Genomic DNA, 17,501 nt, shown 5'->3' with positions numbered 1-17,501 from the left:
TGCTCGTATTATATGCGTTCTAGTAGGGTAGGGGAATCGACGGTATCGCTCTTTGTCCTTCAAACCTGGAGCTCGATGGCCGATCACGCGAGACACAAGGCGTGACTTCGGCGAGACGCCACCCTCAACGAGGGGCTAAATCAAGGGCCCAAAATCGCTTTATTAAGGCCAGAGGAAGCATTGACAGGACGAACAGGATGCCTCGCTGAGTGCTCACCCTGAGCTATAGGTATAGTACCGGTAGGTCAATAGCATATAGTTTAGTATGAGTTACGTACCGTACAGTAACTCACCCAAGGGGACAGAAAACCGGTACTATACGAGCTACCAGTATCATATGTGGACTACACGGTCCTCGAGCACCGGGGGGGGGGGGCTTAGTCTAACTCCAAGCATTCGATATGCAATAACTGTAGATCACCGGGTGAACCCCTGCAAACGGTAGTTTACGGAACGGGACAGACAAACTGTAATTACAAGTACTTGTATCATGACCACAGTCAGTGATGTATCCACCCGACAGGTGAGCCCTTGTCCTCCAGCTCCGACCCCCCCACGAGCATCTGGCCTCCTAAAATTTTCGACACTCTCGCTCTTACCAGAGCATCTCCCTGCCAGAAAATACCATGTATGACCAGGTGCCTTACCGAGATACGGACGAGGCTACTCCGCAAATCAAAAATGACGCCTCCGACTCCAACCGCTCCTCCATCGACACTACTTCAACAACTTCTCTTATCCTAGAGAGACTCCACCGTGAAGACCCTGACGATAGCCCCGGTGAATACGAATCTTCCGGACCATCCCAGAGAGGAAAACCAGATGAAGACGACGACCTCGAAATTGGGCGTGCTGCCCGTCTCAAGCCTATGGAAAGGAAGGTTAGGAGGGCTATGTACCTTCTCGCTTTTCTCATGATCGGCGGGTGGTTCTTGGCACTTGCGGTTTATGTCTCTCGGGAGCACTTCGGAACCCCGGACACCGCTCATGATCCTTCGGCTACTGCCACTCGGAAGGCGGGGAAAAAGATTACACTCAACCAGGTTATGCGGGGGGCTTGGAGGAGTAAAACTCATGGGATTCAGTGGATCAACGGACCTCATGGGGACCAAGACGGTTTGCTCCTGACCCAGAACTCCTTCGGGGATGGCAACTTTCTTGAGGTCCAGGATGTCAAAAACGATTCCAATACGATCGTCCTTATAAAGGACGGGGCTTTGCAGGGTAGTGGACAACCAGTCAGTGCCATTAAAGGTTGGCCAAGCTCGGATTTGAAGAAGGTCCTTGTGGCCTCAGATCACGAAAAGGTTGGGTTTTCTGCTACCCACGATTGTCTCTCCCTTTCATGGCTGGGTATTTTCATTCCGGGTTCTATTTTAACGTGGAGCGATTTTAGAGATGGCGACATTCCTATAATGCACGATATTGGATCTACGACGTTGAAAAAGCTACTACTGAGCCCCTTGTTCCTTCGGAACCTGAAGCAAGGTTGTCGCTGGCAACTTGGTCCCCCAAGGGTGATGCGATCGCATTTGTGAAGGACAACAATGTGTTTATTCGCCAACTCGGCCTAGACTTGACTTCAGAATACTACTCTGTCACTCAGGTTACTAAAGATGGGGGCCCCGATCTCTTCTATGGAATCCCCGATTGGGTTTACGAAGAGGAAGTGTTTTCTGGAAATAGTGCTCTCTGGTGGAGTCAAGATGGGGAATTCCTGGCATTCTTACGTACCAACGAAACCGAAGTCCCGGAATATCCCATTCAGTATTTTGTTTCTCGCCCTTCTGGCAATAATCCACCCAATGGGTTGGAAAACTACCCTGAACTTGAATTTATCAAATATCCCAAGGCTGGAGCCCCGAACCCGGTTGTCCACTTGAGGTTCTACGACTTGAAGAAGAAGGAGGACTTTGCCGTTACGGTTGAGAATGATTTCCCCGATGACGACCGATTGATTACGGAGGTTGTGTGGTCTGACGGAAAGTATCTTCTTGTGAGAGAAACAAATCGGGAGAGTGATGTCTTACGCATGGTCTTGATCGATGTTAGTGCCCGAAGCGGAAAGGTTGTCAGAGAAGTGGATATTTCTGCTATCGACGGGGGTTGGTTCGAAGTGTCGAAAAATACTCGATATATTCCTGCAGACCCTGCAAGCGGGAGACCTTATGAGGGATATATCGATACTGTCATTCACGAAGGATATGATCACCTTGGTTATTTCACCCCTTTGGATAATAAGGATCCTATTCTCCTGACCAAAGGTCAATGGGAGGTAGTTGATGCTCCATCTGCTGTGGATCTCAAGAATGGTATCGTTTACTTTGTTGCCACCGAAAAGTCCCCTATCGAGCGTCACGTTTATAGTGTCAAACTTGACGGCTCCAATTTCCGCCCTGTGACGAGCACATCTGAGGATGGCCGTTACGATGTTTCATTCTCCAAATTGTCAGGCTATGCACTCCTGACGTACGAGGGCCCTGGGATACCATGGCAGAAGGTTGTGGGCACACCGAGCGGTGATCAGTCTTTCGTCAAAGATATTGAGAAAAACCAAGGTCTTGCAACCCTAGCGGCCAAACATGAGCTTCCCACCTTCCATTACTCCACTGTCAACATTGATGGGTTCGACCTCCATGTAGTGGAGAGACGCCCTCCCCACTTTAATAAAAAACGAAAGTACCCTGTTCTATTTCAAGTCTACGGCGGACCTGGAAGTCAGCAGGTATCCAAATCCTTCAGCATTGATTTCCAAGCATATATCGCTGCCGGCCTCGAGTATATCGTTGTGACTGTTGATGGCCGGGGAACCGGTTTCATCGGGCGCAAAGCAAGAGTGGCTGTCCGTGGCAATCTCGGATATTGGGAGGCTCACGACCAAATTGAGACCGCAAAGATCTGGGGGAAGAAGGGCTACGTTGACAAGAAACGGATTGCGATCTGGGGGTGGAGTTATGGCGGGTTTATGACCTTAAAGACGCTCGAGCAAGACGCTGGTAGGACGTTCTCCTACGGCATGGCTGTTGCACCTGTTACAGATTGGAGGTTTTATGGTACCTCCCCCTCCCCTCCTCCCCCGCTATCTAGTGTCTATTCGAGTGCTAAACCTGTCTATAGATTCCATCTATACAGAAAGATACATGCACACCCCCCAGCACAACCAAGAAGGTTACCGTAATGCAACCATTTCCGACACTCAAGCGCTCAGTAAGAGCGTGAGATTTCTGCTCATGCACGGGGTAGCAGACGACAACGTGCACATGCAGAACTCACTTGCACTTTTGGATAAGCTCGACCTAGCTAGTGTGGAGAACTATGATGTCCATGTATTCCCGGACTCGGATCACTCGATATATTTCCGTATGTTTCTTGCCCTCCCCCCCTCCTCTTTACGAGGTTTTGAATATGCGTTGATAGCTCAGTAGATAATGCTAACCGAATGGTATACGATCGTGAGTCCCCCACTTCTCCCCCTCTCCTCGTTCGATCTCTTCCTAAACGAATGCTAACAATATCTAGGCCTCGAGCAATGGCTCATACGTGCCTTCAATGGCGAATTCTTAAAGCTGGATGGGCTAAAGCCCATTAGGGAGATATCCGAGCCCCTGCGTAAAAGGAACAGAGAGCTTGTTTGATTATGGGTCTCGTTTTTGCTCATTGAATTGCTTTTGTGTGTATGTCTGTTTAGTCTGGTTTCGCTTTCTGCCAAGTTATCGTAGTTATGTACTATTAGTTCTGATATAGTAGGCGCCTAGGTTTTTTTCTAGATTTCTCTTAAAAGCAGATGTCGTGCCTTGGGATTCCCAGTAAGTTATGCTATCAGGGGTTGTGTTTCCGGCGAGTTAGTGTACTCTATTGCGCTGAGTCCAAAGAATAAAGTAGTTTGGTCTACTCTACTCCCTGCTCGAGCACTGTATAGTACTTGTATGGTATCTAGTTTCCTCCCGCAGTGTTTGAAACATTGAATCCCCGTTGAGCCCAAATACACCTTTACCAATCCCGAACAGAACAAGGGAATTCTACCGAGTATCGGGTGGCAGTTCGGTGTATTATCTACCTTATTGCACATCACCTTAGCAAAAGTGTCACTTAGTGTACCGGCAGGACCTCAGATCAAGCTTCCGCTAGCGAGGTCATTCCCCACATTTATATGATATCACACTCCATTTGGTGATTTTTAACAAATTACATGCAAGACTCCTCACACGTTATCCCGCAACTCCCCCCCCCCCAAGACCCGCGTATATGATGCGCTCTGCCTCTCCCTCTCCCTCTCCCGTGTCAGGATCGCCTCACCACCTACGCTCCCCACCCGTACCCCGTTCGTCCGTGGGCCACTGTCAATTCCACCCGCGTCCCCCACACATGGTCATCAGCAAAATGCTAGACCTCCGTACCGCGCTGTGAGAAAAAAAAATTTCACCCTTTCCAAAAACCATACGGTACACGGGGACGGCCAGTAACTTAGAGCGACGAGATGGGAACATGTCAATGGTGCATCAACACATTCCCCCGTTATGGCTTTTCGAATTCGCGATCTGTTTTTTTTTTTTCTTTGTTGGGTAAGGATGCAGTGGCGGGGGGGGTGGGTGTGTTTGAGGGGAGGCGTGCCATTATTTGGATGATATTGGGAAGGCGGGATGCGCGAAGGGGGGTAGTAGGTATAGAAGGAAGCAGTAGAGGTGGACTTGATGGGAGATTAGTTCGGATGATTCCGGTCACAGATTGTCACTCTTTTGGTGGATGGAAGGGCCGATTGAAGATTTGGGGGGCAGTTAGTATAAGTATACTGTACAGTGATCTCCCCCATACGGATATTCCCGCCGCGCCCTGTGTGTGGTGGGGGAGATGGAGTATCATAATGGCGAGCTGGTGGATGGCCCCAATGGCTGGGGATTCGGTCTCGAGGTTGTCGTTGCGAGGGAGAAAGATCGAGCATCAGGTTGGGGGCTGGGTGGGCGGTTCCGCGGTGGCTCGCGCTTGGAAGATCGCAAGGGCTTTGATTTTCAGAGTGTTGTCCTACGTGAGTTCAGGAGTGTTAGGGAGGCTGGGAGGTATGATATGTTCTACGCAGAGAGGGGCGGGTGTTGGGGCTAGGTGAGGGGATGTCAGCACTCGGATGTTGAGTTCAAAGAAAAAAAATACTCGTACCGTAGATAATTCCTAGAGCAGGGACAAAGAAGCATACTTATTTAGGTAAGGAAATGCTAAGGCTAGATGCGACATCTATCCACTCAAGGTTGGCGTCATGATACTACGACTGGAGAGTTTTACCGGGGATATCCGTCGATCAGCCCCAGAAAGAACGGTTTCACGTACAACACAATTGGCAACCCCAACGAACAATTCCGAAGCCTCTGGCTTCTACAAGTACTCACTCAAGGACAAAATGGAACCCTCTCCCATTAAAATCCGGCCACCAAAGATGAAGGCGTTATCAAGACGTATATCAAGTGCAACTCGGCTGCCCATAGCCAAAGAAGGGTAAGTTGATTGAAGAACAAGAGCGATCAAGAAGGGAGAATCAAAATCTGAGAAAGCCATCCTGGGACAGCAAGCGGGACATCAGGGGCTGTCCGCAGCGACGAATTTGTTTAAATAACTTCTAGTGAAGTCATTGGCTGTTAGAATCTGGGTGAGCCTGCCTCGGCAAAGTCCTGGCGGCAGTGCAAGTGGAAAACGAGTGATGGGTGATGAATATACATGGGGTTTTTTTTAAAGCACATTGCGATGGGGACGAGGGCGTATTCTCTCCTTGTGTTCTCCGTTAGTGCGACCCTTTATTCTGCGCATTTTTCTGCAAATAGTCACTGCAACATGTAGTTTTTCTATTTCAAACAATCACCTATGAGAGCCAGACCAATCACAAACAGCAGGGTATCCAATTATCTCTACCACAGAAGCCAACGCCAACGCTCACGATAATAACTAGGGGACATTGTAAGAGAAACACCGTTTGAGCCCAACTCAGAGAAGCTTAACCACCAGCAACGCTCCCGTTATTGCTGCCCTTTGCCTCATTTTCGACCCCCTTATTCGTACAGTCCTTCTCAGAAATGCTTGCCTGTCGCCGGCTTATGACACCTGGCCAGACCCTGGGCTCTGAGCCACTGATGTGGTAGTCCCCATAGCCACTGGGGCTTCCTGAACTACCGCTAGTATGATGCCTCAATAGTGCGGCAGTGCCAGTGGTATTGGCCCTAGCCGGAACGGGGAAGCTTGGGTAGCCGTCACGAGACTCCGTTCCGGGAGGGTTTGGGGAAGCAGTCTGGCCTTGTAAATCGTGGATGTGAACAGATGCAAGGAGTTTGGAAGAACCTGGGGACGTCGGAAATTGGATTGGCAATGGGAGATCACCTTGGGGCGAAGGAGGCTCCTGAACTGAAGTAGGGTTTGTTTGCATACTCGTTGTTGGCGAGGGAGGACGGAAGCCTGGGAATGGTGACCCCGGAAGTGTGAGCCTACCGGCCAACCCAGCACCCTGGGGACCAGCGGCATTAGCCATAGCCTGGGCGGATGTATAGCGCCCGAGCCTATCCCAGGTTAGTATGTTCTCCGTTGAATGGGACAAGAGACCCACATTCTTAGCTCTTCGTGCAACGTTTGGTGTCGGAAAGCCATTCTAATGTTGGGGACGTTGGATTTGTCCATGTTATTCCCTTCAGGCCCCGGCACATGGTAATCGTTTCCAAGCCATCGCGCTTTGATGGCTCCCTCGAACCCAGATTGAAGGACGCTGTTCTTAGCCAACTCGCACATGTCCACGGCGCTAAGTTTATAGATCTGTGCTGCAACAGAGTACTCCTCAATGAGAGGCTCCTTAGTGAATGCAAATTGTAGTGGATCATCCGTAGAGAGTGAGACGTTTAATCCTCGCTTAAAGTATGATAGGAAAGGATTCTTGTCGTATGCAAGGAAGAGCGCATTGTTCGAGAGCGGAGACATTGCAATTCCTATCTGATCAAGATAGAAGATATATTGCAAAAGAGGAACTTTACGAAGTAGGATACCATGACTAATTGAGTGACAGCAAAGCACTGCAGCCGCTAGATGGTCCGTATCTCCCGCCTCACCACAGTGCGGACGCACGACAAATGTGTTGAACCCACGCTGTTTTCTCCAGACATTCAAGGATGCCGTGTTCGCAAACAGGTAATAAATCCAATAGCTGTATGGTGGGTTAGACTTAACAGTCCATTCCGGTGGAGATGGGAATTTCCTGAAGGTCCTTCGCTCAGCCTTACTCTCATCATCCACACTATCAAAGCCGACCACTCTCTGCAAGAAGACGTGAAGCTTGGGGTGCGATGAAGGGTCCTTTGTTACTTCAAAAAGCGGCTTGAAGATGTTGCGAACTACCTCATCAAAGGAATTGATAAGACCGGTAGACTTGTAGACATTATAGAGGCGTGGAACCTGAATCAGCCAGCGAGCATTATGTGAGAATAGTTTGTTGTCCACCACCCATGCTGCCAGCTTATCCCATTCGTCTTCTGCACGTCCATATATAGAAATGCGATATTCGGCCATTTGATATTTGCTTGCCTCGAGATCCTGAAATACCTCTGCATTGCCCAGAAGTTAGTGTGTGGTAAAGAGTGGGGTTGGTTTCATCGAGTGCAGACCCTTAGTAATCTCAGCGAGATAGCGGCCTTTGATATCATTGTCCGTCTTAAGGAAAATAGTTCTCAAGCGAGATTCTCCCACTGGATTGTATTTGAGATTGAATTTATCGAAGCGATGGAACGAGTCGGTGTGGGCCTACCACCGGATAAAGGTTAATAATAATCACCCAACCAAAATTTCGATCTATTGGCAACTTTAGCCACATCATCTGGAGACAATCATAACCTACGTGCATATCCAAGGTGTCGATACTGAGGTCATATGCAGTCAAATTGATACTGGCGAACACCTCAGTCAATGTAAGATGTTTCCCGTCCCTAAAGAGGACCTTTTCCTATTATCCAGTCATTTTCCTCGCCTTCGGAATATATGTGTCTGAAACAAGGGGAAAAGTGCTCACATCCGGGCATCTCCTAATCTTGTGCTTTATAAACCGCAGGAGATGTTTCTGATTCATACAAGCGGAGTGGTGAACGTGCGTATCAACTTTCCTCACATTGTAAAAATCTCTATGAGGTACCCTCTAAAAATCGCGGCTTGCTTAGATTTAAGTCTCAATGCGGGTATTCCACTCAGCCACTTACCTTAGAGTCTGCCATTTCCTGGTGCTCATTCAGTAGAGTGTACAAGTTCCACTTGCCCTCAAGATATTGCAGACGTCTAAACGCGAAGCTCTTGCTTGGGCCATCGCTCGAAATATCAAGAACCTTGTCCAAATCGATATAATACTCCCGAAGTGTGGGAATAGCCACGACAGGCATACCGGCATCCAGAGCTGTAGTATGATTAGCGGTCAGGGTATTATGGTGAACAGGTCTCCCCAAACTCGAACTAGGGCTTACCTTTTTTGTTCTCATACACCTGGAATACACCATGACCATCTTTCCTAAATTCCATTTCATCCTCCCCGGGGATTTCACATTCCTCGAAGATAAAATCCCCCCCAATATTTTGTCCCGGCTTCCGGGCCTCCTTCTGAGCTGTCGCGTTTGCTTCTTCTTTCTTGGCTCCTTCAATCTCCTGTGAACTCCCTACGCTGCCTTTGGGTGTCTGTGGGTGGGGAGTTCCATCTTCGACCCAGACAGGTGGTGGAGGGGGTGGATAAATCTTCCAGCTGGGGTCGTCCTTAGGGTTATCAGCATGCCCCTGCAGCGATACACGCAAATATTTATGGCGTATATCCAAGATCTTCTGGACATTGGTGTAGATGGTCGAAAGCTCTGCTGAAAGTGCAGGATCCCCTATGATGCGAGTGTGTATAGGTTATTTCCATGTTCGCTGAACCTGTGGTATTGGAGATTCCGAGATGCAGTGTATACTCACTATCTATATATCCCCCCTGTGACTGGGGAAGTATTTCTCCATGGGGGCTAATAGAGTCTCCACTCTGCCTAGCAGCACTGGCAACGACACCATGGGGATCAAAGCGGGCCATATCAGGTGCTTGTATGCCTTCGTGCTCTTTAGGTTGCTCGAGTGAAACCATTCCCAGAGGTGCAGGTGTAGCGTTCGCAAGGCTTCTTGATCCAGCGATACCTAAAGTAGAGCCTCCTGCAGCTGATCCTAAATACTGGTGGTGGGGGTGGTGATGGAGGGGCAGCTGGTGAGAGGATGTAAAAGACCTAACACTCCCCGCTCTGCTCGGGTTCCCAATACCACCACTACCGCCAGGGCCTGCCCAGTTCCCCGTAGAAGCACGCATTATAGGAGAGTTCCAACCACTATTTGCTTGTTGCTGCTGCTGGTAAAACATCTTTGCGTCTGTTTGCTTCAGAGCCTTTTCCTGTTTATAGTCGTAGAAAGCAGACTTCCTCTCCTCGTCACTGCCTCCAAGAGAGTCTTGGTCCGCATGGTCGTCTTCGGGTGACGGAGGGCGAAGGTCTCCAGGGGAATCTAATAGCCGATCTGAATCGTCCCAACCGACGCCTGAGGCACCAGTGACACGGAGGTTCAACCTACATTGGTCAGAGCCCTCTGAGGAAGGGTCCCGAGGAGGGGCATTCTCAGGAGTGGGCATTATTTTATCCGCCGAAGGCAGACGAGAGCTGGACAATGAGGTGATGATAGGAATCAACAATAGCACTGGGGTTGTATGGGTATGTATTTGTTGAGGGTAAGGGATGAGAAGTGGCGGAAGATTTCTACTCGTGGTGGAGGAGCGAGTATGATATGAAAAGATAAAGCCGCCTATCCTCGTCACCACGCCAATGGAATGCGTGGTGATCCCCGCGCAAGCAACCAAACGGAAAGCAGGTAAGGTGTTAAAAAAAAAGGTAAAACGAGTACTGTACGGCACTCAAGAAGGCAAGTACAGCGGGGTGCAGAGCCAGAGGGCTGCCGGTAACTCCACTCCAGATCCCCAGGCCGGTTCACCGAGAGGAAATAAGAAGTTCATTCGTACCTTACCTAAAAGGATGATTACCAGTATCGGCAGGAACCAACCAACCAACAGTCACATGATCATAATAATCAGAACCCTGTATGATAAGAGTAAGAGAGCTGAATGCATGTCTCAGATCCTGGCTTATGTTCACAACGCATCAACCTCGCTTCGGTTGCAAACCGCTGCACAAGTGCAGAACTCAATTGTTGTCCCGTGAAAACTGGTATCATATCATACGAGTACTGTACTCGTACAGGACCGGCACAATCCTCTTTCCGATGGGCATCCCCTATGTTTCTGTGGGAACGGCATCCTACCTCTATCCCACCAAGCGGTTGCTGTGAGCAACCATGGGACTCCCGAGCCCTCTAGAGTCGCCTATTAGAAAACCGCTTGTCTTTCCTCTGTTGCGGTATTCATACCCCACCTACCCTATCGCCAAAACCACGCAGTCGCTGCAGTTTAGGTATGATAACATCGCTGAGTGACATTGAGCAAGGGCTAAAGCACAAACTGTGATAGGATACCATCCCAGATATGGGAGATGGGACCTCCTTCATCAAATAGGTTATAGGACGAAGACGAACCACTCTTAAAAAGTATCATAGATATCTCGTAGCTTATACACAAAACAATGCAATCTGAAGAAGGGAAAGCCCAGAGGGTGGGGGATTAATATATTCTACGGCCAGAGTCACAAGCCCTCATAACGTCTCCATAGGATTCCCCAATACTAGCTGCAATCTCTCAATCACCAGCGAGCTGAGGTGTACTGTACCTGCATCCTCTCAGTGGTATCAGTATCAAGTCAAACTATCATGCCCGCGACTCTCTTTTGCCATACCTGTCACTTCACCAGTACCAAATGATTCATTCAAGGGTACATTATAGTAAAGTCGTCAAATACTGATCATGAATTCTTGCACCAAGAGTAGGAATAGGCCTAGCATGGTGGTGAACTGAAACTGGAGCAGCTCCAGCCCTCTTCGCCCTCCCGAGCACAGGAGGCGCAATAGTTCCTCACCCCTGGAGTAGTACCGGTAGGGTAAGCTTAGTGGTATCATACCGGCACCGGAACGTATAAGAAATAATAGCCGGTTCCCCTCCTATTTCGCATTGCTCATAGTCTGGAAAAACAAGTGGGACGCAACAAATTTTTTTTTTTTTTTTTTCGTTTTGGTTTATGCGGCGGGTGAGAAGGCATGTGGTTTGGTGGGGCGCATGTCCCTCTTGACGAAGGTAAGGAGGTAACGCTTGGGGCGGTTGTGGGTGTGGGTGATGTTGAGGAATTGGTGCCATTTGAGGTACTAACTGGGGAGCTATCTGGAGAGGCATTGGCTGCGGTACCCCAGACCGCCCAGTACTCGAGTACCCTAGATTAACACGAGATGCGGAGCGGGAGGAGGTGGTGGGGGTGGCACGACTGCCTGCTGGGATGCCGAGAATGTGGATAAGTGATGTCCGTTCGTCTGTGACTGTTCTGGCTTCTGATCCTTGTTTTGACAATGATAACAGTAGCCCAACAGTATGCGAATGCGAAGATGCGTCTCCATTGGTCCGTATCCCATTAGTAGCAGGTGGCGTCTCATTGGTCAGATGTGTAGTGTTCTCCACTGGCCTTGGTGCATCCATAGGAACCTTCCGCCAGAATAGGCTAACATCTATTTGACATCTGAAGCAGTGCATAGGCTCATCTCCTCCAACATGATCATTGAGAAGCCCTTCGATTCCTCCAACTTTGTCTTCTGCGCCCTCTGTCTTGGTGTATATAGTGGTGGGCGAACAAGCCAACTCTTTAACATTTGCCATCCAATTCGCGGATGGTCACCCTGCACTATTTCTCCTGTTCGATTGCGAAGCCTTGGTAGAAATTGTCATTAGATTCGCCTTACGAACAGTACCTGTAAGTGTTAGATCCGCTTGTTTGTTTATATGTTGCAGTGTATAGCACGGGGTATTCTGCAAAACAATTAACAGTTTTTCCTCAATCGCCCTCCTATAACACTTACCTGTCTGGTCTCCTCAGATATCTCGCTAAGCACATTTGTAGTAGTCTTCTCTTCAGCTCATGCTCCGGACACCAGATAGCAGCAGTCACGCTTCCGGTTTCGGTGCCAAGCTGGAACATGTTCATTTGACCTCTCTTAGAGCCTTTCATGGGTTGGATATCAAGTCCCATCCGCCACCCTGCTTTATGTGCACGACCGACATGAACTATGAACGTGTTACATGAGCGACACTTGCCAGAAGTATAAGATGACTGTGGGTACTTACCACTCTCGTGGCTCACATAGCACTCAACGTAAGCACCCCCATTACCCTCACAAATCTTGCAGATTTGTAACCACCTCGCTACGGGGATAGTGCCGATGCCTTCAACAATTTTCATGGTCGTTGCCTCAGCAAATTTTGTCTTGGGGGTCCAGACAGCGCATACACCGTGAGTCCAGTTATTCCCCGACGTCTTTTCAGTGATTCGCGAGGGTTTTTGGCCGACGCCTATCGATTTCCTTAACCTTACGGCCATCCCCATGGGAGCCGTGATTATTGATGATTGGCTTGTCCTTTTCCACTTGAATCTTTTTCTTGGCCGAACATTTTGACGCAATATCCTTATCGCTAGCACCAACACCACTGTCCTCATGGCTGGTAAAGCCATGGCAGGGGCAAAGAACACACTCATAGCTATAAATTTAGTCTATGAGCACACCTTCTTAAACATAGATTAGGGAGACCTACGGTGGAAACAGTTGGATACTTGTCATTAGCGCACATCTCTTAAACCCATTGTTTGCTCCACGCTCCTCGGCGACGCCGTAGTACGCCTTGTGCCCAGACATTTTACAATCTCGACACACCATGTGCTAGTCTCCCAGGAGTTCCAGCTCCTCACAGATCCCGCACGACAACAGTTTCGGCTTTGGCGGCTCCGGCGGAGGAGGCGATGGTTCCTTCCTCTCACCCCTCTCCTTTCCCTTCTTTGACGAACCATTAACCTCTATTTTCTGTCTCTCCCGGGCCGGCTCCTTCTTCTCATCTTTGTGTGTCAACAGGAGTGCCATTTGATACTGGTGGAGTAGGTGCTGCAAAGGCTGTAGTGGCAGCAAGCGCAGTGGCTTCTACCTTCTCGTCTGCTTGCCTGGCGGTCATTTCCTTTAGCATTTCCTCATATATCCTTCTCTTCCACGCTCTGCCACCCTCCCTGAGTGATCTTCCTTTGAATTTCAACAGGATCCCTCCACTGTATACCATATCTTCTCCAGAGTTTTGCGCATCGTCTACATAGCGTAATGACCCTGCATGTTTGAGCTTGCGGTACCTTTATCTGCGAGGATCAATGTTCCGGGCTGTACACCGGGTCCACGCCTCCACCATCTGCTCTCACGGGTATTACAAAACTTGTGTTCAAATTCCCTTTTACTATCGCTCGCTTTGGTTTTATCAAATGCAGGGCTGTTATCACTATCGGCAACATCGTCCACCAATTTCGTTCCATGCTCCTTGCCCCTAACTTTAACCTCCACTTTCCCTTTCCGCCCCTCGGAGCCGCCCCATATCTCACGGCCTTTGGCAGTTTTCTTCCACGTATAGTAGTATCTGACGATCTCTGCCATTTTCCTTGTCTTGATACACTTGGTGACAGCATGAAGTTCACTTCCAAATTTCGTCAGAAGTGAACTTTCCTCATTGGGTCTACTCGTGCCTGACACTTCAACATGACTTTATGGCTCAACATGACTTTGTGGCTTATAGTAGTAATTTTATGGCTCAATCCAACCTTGTAGCTTAATCACAGTATTGTCACTCGATATATTATTATAAGTTTGACATGGGATACCACACAGCTAGTGTTTCCATGTCATACTCCACTCCCGGCACCTCTACCTCTGTCATCCATGTTGCCCCGAACTACACATCCCACATACTCGCAATGCTGGATGGCGAGACACGGCGACGCGAGCTGTGCGAGGGACGACTACGGCGGGCGTGTGAGACGCCTGAGCCGCGCCTCGATTTTGGCCGTTCTGAGTGTAACAAGTGGGTTCAATGCGAGTCATAAGAGGGTAAGTACTGCTATTTCATGGAGGGGTAGGCGGGGTTATCAGGGTGCCAGGCAGGGGGGGGTGGGACCGGTGGCATTGTTGGGGGAGGAGTGAGATACCCTGAGTGGAGTGGTAGAGCGGGATCCCCTGGGTGGGATCCCTGGGAGTCGGTGGAGGTTGAAGATGTCATACATCCAGTGGTGATGGTATGCTTTCTTTGGGGAGCGGCGTGTAGACAACATTCTGTAGTGATGACATTGGCAGTTTTGTAAAGCGCATTGATTTAGGCTTTGACCGTTGATAAATTTACAACACCCAACCCACAATCACACCCGCAGCAGTCATAATCTACCAGACAAAGTATGATAAATTAATTTAACTTACTCGTGCGGTATCCAATCGACCGTTGCGATCCCACAAAATGATTGGACAACCTCTAACCCCGCCCTCATGGTAAGTTACGTCATCCATTCCATACACTTCAACGGCAGAGGACTCGGGAGACAAACCAAATTTATTTGACAACCAAACAACCAAACAAACACCGGGCACGAGCACTCAGGCCCAAAATCCTCACAAGTTCTCTCCAAGGCATATCATACCGCTCAGGAGTAATATTCCAACCTGATTTGGTTTCCTGAATAAATAAATTAATAAAAGAGAGAAACCTTTCTATATGCCACCAATTCCAGTACCCTCTTCTCGGGAGCTTCTTCAGAGAGTGAAGATGTTCATTCCGCCGCTGCTGGATAAGATGCACAAAGGTTTGCACCAGGCGGCCCCTAAATAAACTATGATCAATTGAACCCAACCAAAGCTAACAATCAACAGGTCAGCAAGGCCGTGTAGCGGTCATTGGGGGCTGCGAAGAGTCCGTTCCCTCCGACCTCCCCCCAAAACCTCAAATTAACCCTTGCCAGTTATACCGGCGCACCTTTCTTCTCAGCAAATGCCTCCGCATTACTAGGTACTATACCATATATCCTTCGTCCTCCTCCAAACAAAACCCCCAAAGCTAACACACACCAAAGGCGCCGACATGTCCCACGTTATCTGCGAACCGCAAGCAGCTCAAGTACCTGCCCCTGACCCCAACCAATGGCATGCAGCTCTAACAAACTAGGTCATAAAAACTTACTCCCCAAACCTAATGGTCCACCCCTACATGCGCCAATCCCACCACGCCCAAGAGGGCATTCAATCCGCGGAAGAGATATCCCAAAAGACAATCGACTTGCTCGAACGCCTACACGCAATTGTCATAGGGCCCGGGCTTGGGCGGGACAGCTTAATGCAGGATACAGCCGCACACATAATTGAAGCGGCGAAAGCGAGGGGTATGCCCATGGTTGTAGATGCGGTATGGCACCCACAAACCCCCCATAAAGCCGAACGGGCAAGCGCTGACTGATGACAATGGTGGCGATGATAACAGGACGGGTTGTTCTTAGTGCAAAACCGACCGTCCATTATTAAAGACTATGTCAAAGCAATTCTAACCCCCAATAAGGCCGAATTCGCACGCCTGTGTAAAACCATGCAAATTGACCCTCAAGATGGCGATGAGTTAGAGGTTTGTGCAAAACTAGCTAGAGCCTTCGGCGGTGTGACTATCATACAAAAGGGACCGAAGGATTACATTTCCAATGGAAAGCAGACATTTATATGCGAACTCGAAGGTGGTTTAAAGAGAAGTGGTGGGCAGGGCGACACCCTTACCGGAAGCCTGGGGACGTTTCTTGCTTGGACGAGGGCTTATCGGGAGAGGATTTGGAAGTGAGTTGTTTTGCCATTGCGAAGCTACCTTACTCAGGAGGGGTACTGACGGGCACGAATACGCTAGTCACGACAACTCACTTTCCGATTCGGAACTAATCTCGTTATCGGCATTCGGAGCAGCTGCCGTAACAAGGTATTGTTCACGGGTGGCGTACGAGAAGAAAGGCAGGGCACTACAGGCGAGTGACTTGTCGGTGGAAGTTGGCAATGCTTTCAAATACTTATTCGAAACCGAAAACCCAAAACTCTAATACCTACCATGGTTCTTACATATGCCACCTCTAACCCAACCCCTCTAGTACACATGTATGACACAATCCCGCAATATTATCATTCACGAGTAAGCTTCCCGAAAGAATTTGGCTTCAATAGAATTGTGACATTCAGCCCAGTCCCGACTCGAGTATGTGGCATCGTGTGCGGCAGCCCAGCCTACCTCCTTGCGCCACGATCGGGAAGGTCGTCGGGACCAAACGACATGGGCAGCAGCTATCATAATCACAAGTCAGCCATATCCTCATCCGAATTTCAAGAAGCAAACCCCCCACAGCAGGAAGTAGAATAATAATAATAATAATAATAATAAAGCCCCATATCATACCTCTCCCAAAGTCCTAACAACACACTCCCCTACCTCCTTCCCGTACATGAAAATTGGCACACTGCCGTCCGAAAACTCCCGAATGAATTGTCGGCACATTCCTTCATAGACCACCCACCAAAACCGAATTAGTCCCCCGCCAACACTCCCCCACAGCAATTACAAATAGCGGAGGGAGGGTAACAAACCACAGGGCGACGCAGGCGGCGAAACATCCACCGACAAACCAATTGCGCGGAACCGCTTCTTTCCCTCCGTCTACGCACCCTTAGCCACTCGCCGCAGGAAGGAAGGAAAGAAGGAAGAGGGTGAACAAACGATAGCCTTAACCAACGCCGTGCGCTCAGCACATATTGTCACAGGATACGATGCGTTCTCAATATTGGCGCCAATAACCCACGACCCGTCTTCGCATAGGAGGGCGCAGCCGACGCGGAAGTTGGAGTATGGACCTTCGCTCCGCCATTAGTTGGGCGAGCGTTCAACCTAACCTATTAACAGGGGGAGGTACGCACTGTATGATACATCCTTTGCGGCCGCAGCTCTTTTCGAGAGCTCTTGGATTTCTTCGGGTGTTAGGCCGTAGGTTTGTGACATTTTTTTTCTTCTCTTGGTGGGGGGGGGTGAATGTATTGTTGGTTGATAGAGCAGAGGGGGACAACGATGGGGTGCTATACTTGTATACGGTACCGCGAGCTCAAGAGATTGTTAGCGGGTACTGTCGGTGCTTTGGGGTTTCGGCGGGCTGCGGTAGACCAAGTTGGCTTGTGCTGCGTTGTGCGTTGTGATAGACTACAGTACCCTACTGCGTACCGCACTCTATCTCGAGGACAGTTTGGTGAACTCTTATGCAGTGGTCCAGCTCAGTGTCCTGATATCACTTGATTGCCAAGGATATCCACTACGGTATCTCCGGCAGGCAGCTTGTCCCCGTATTCTGAGACAAAAACCCGGGAAAGGAGCATTGCTTTCCTTACACGGTAAAGTGTGAGTGTGCCGAGGGCCGGATCCCATTAACTGGTATTCGCAGTTCTGTTAACCTGTCAAACTAAACCTATCGTGGGCCAAT

The 17,501-nt window shown here is 49.3% G+C and overlaps 6 protein-coding genes; 2 read left to right on the top strand and 4 right to left on the bottom strand.

Moving 5' to 3' along the window:
- Positions 1-626: 626 nt before the first annotated feature.
- On the top strand, positions 627-3,769 carry GSTUM_00010539001 (uncharacterized protein; the record flags this gene model as incomplete). XM_002841366.2 has 6 exons in its annotated part: positions 627-1,307; positions 1,397-3,053; positions 3,118-3,360; positions 3,426-3,452; positions 3,520-3,678; positions 3,756-3,769. The coding sequence occupies 5 exons, from the start codon at positions 627-629 to the stop codon at positions 3,633-3,635; spliced, it is 2,724 nt and encodes a 907-aa protein (XP_002841412.1). The 3' UTR covers positions 3,636-3,678; positions 3,756-3,769.
- Positions 3,770-5,804: 2,035 nt separating this feature from the next.
- On the bottom strand, positions 5,805-9,643 carry GSTUM_00010538001 (uncharacterized protein; the record flags this gene model as incomplete). XM_002841365.2 has 9 exons in its annotated part: positions 5,805-6,533; positions 6,581-7,565; positions 7,626-7,761; positions 7,856-7,960; positions 8,027-8,149; positions 8,211-8,401; positions 8,469-8,628; positions 8,704-8,867; positions 8,950-9,643. The coding sequence occupies 9 exons, from the start codon at positions 9,641-9,643 to the stop codon at positions 5,978-5,980; spliced, it is 3,114 nt and encodes a 1,037-aa protein (XP_002841411.1). The 3' UTR covers positions 5,805-5,977.
- A 2,371-nt stretch (positions 9,644-12,014) lies between these two features.
- Positions 12,015-12,784, bottom strand: GSTUM_00010537001 (uncharacterized protein; the record flags this gene model as incomplete). Its single annotated transcript, XM_002841364.1, has 2 exons — positions 12,015-12,648; positions 12,720-12,784. 2 exons carry the CDS (start codon positions 12,782-12,784, stop codon positions 12,015-12,017), a joined length of 699 nt encoding a protein of 232 aa, XP_002841410.1.
- A 503-nt stretch (positions 12,785-13,287) lies between these two features.
- Positions 13,288-13,623, bottom strand: GSTUM_00010536001 (uncharacterized protein; the record flags this gene model as incomplete). Its single annotated transcript, XM_002841363.1, has 1 exon — positions 13,288-13,623. The coding sequence occupies one exon, from the start codon at positions 13,621-13,623 to the stop codon at positions 13,288-13,290; it is 336 nt and encodes a 111-aa protein (XP_002841409.1).
- A 1,579-nt stretch (positions 13,624-15,202) lies between these two features.
- GSTUM_00010535001 (uncharacterized protein) lies at positions 15,203-16,082 on the top strand (the record flags this gene model as incomplete). Its single annotated transcript, XM_002841362.1, has 3 exons — positions 15,203-15,412; positions 15,488-15,828; positions 15,896-16,082. The coding sequence occupies 3 exons, from the start codon at positions 15,203-15,205 to the stop codon at positions 16,080-16,082; spliced, it is 738 nt and encodes a 245-aa protein (XP_002841408.1).
- Positions 16,083-16,112: 30 nt separating this feature from the next.
- On the bottom strand, positions 16,113-17,029 carry GSTUM_00010534001 (uncharacterized protein; the record flags this gene model as incomplete). Its single annotated transcript, XM_002841361.1, has 6 exons — positions 16,113-16,194; positions 16,268-16,320; positions 16,433-16,533; positions 16,621-16,690; positions 16,751-16,884; positions 16,948-17,029. The coding sequence occupies 6 exons, from the start codon at positions 17,027-17,029 to the stop codon at positions 16,113-16,115; spliced, it is 522 nt and encodes a 173-aa protein (XP_002841407.1).
- Between the last annotated feature and the right edge of the window lie 472 nt (positions 17,030-17,501).

Source organism: Tuber melanosporum (genome assembly GCF_000151645.1).
Source record: "Tuber melanosporum whole genome shotgun sequence assembly, scaffold_70, strain Mel28".
In the NCBI taxonomy this organism is placed as follows: domain Eukaryota; kingdom Fungi; phylum Ascomycota; class Pezizomycetes; order Pezizales; family Tuberaceae; genus Tuber; species Tuber melanosporum.
This window is presented reverse-complemented; position numbering and strand designations above follow the sequence as displayed.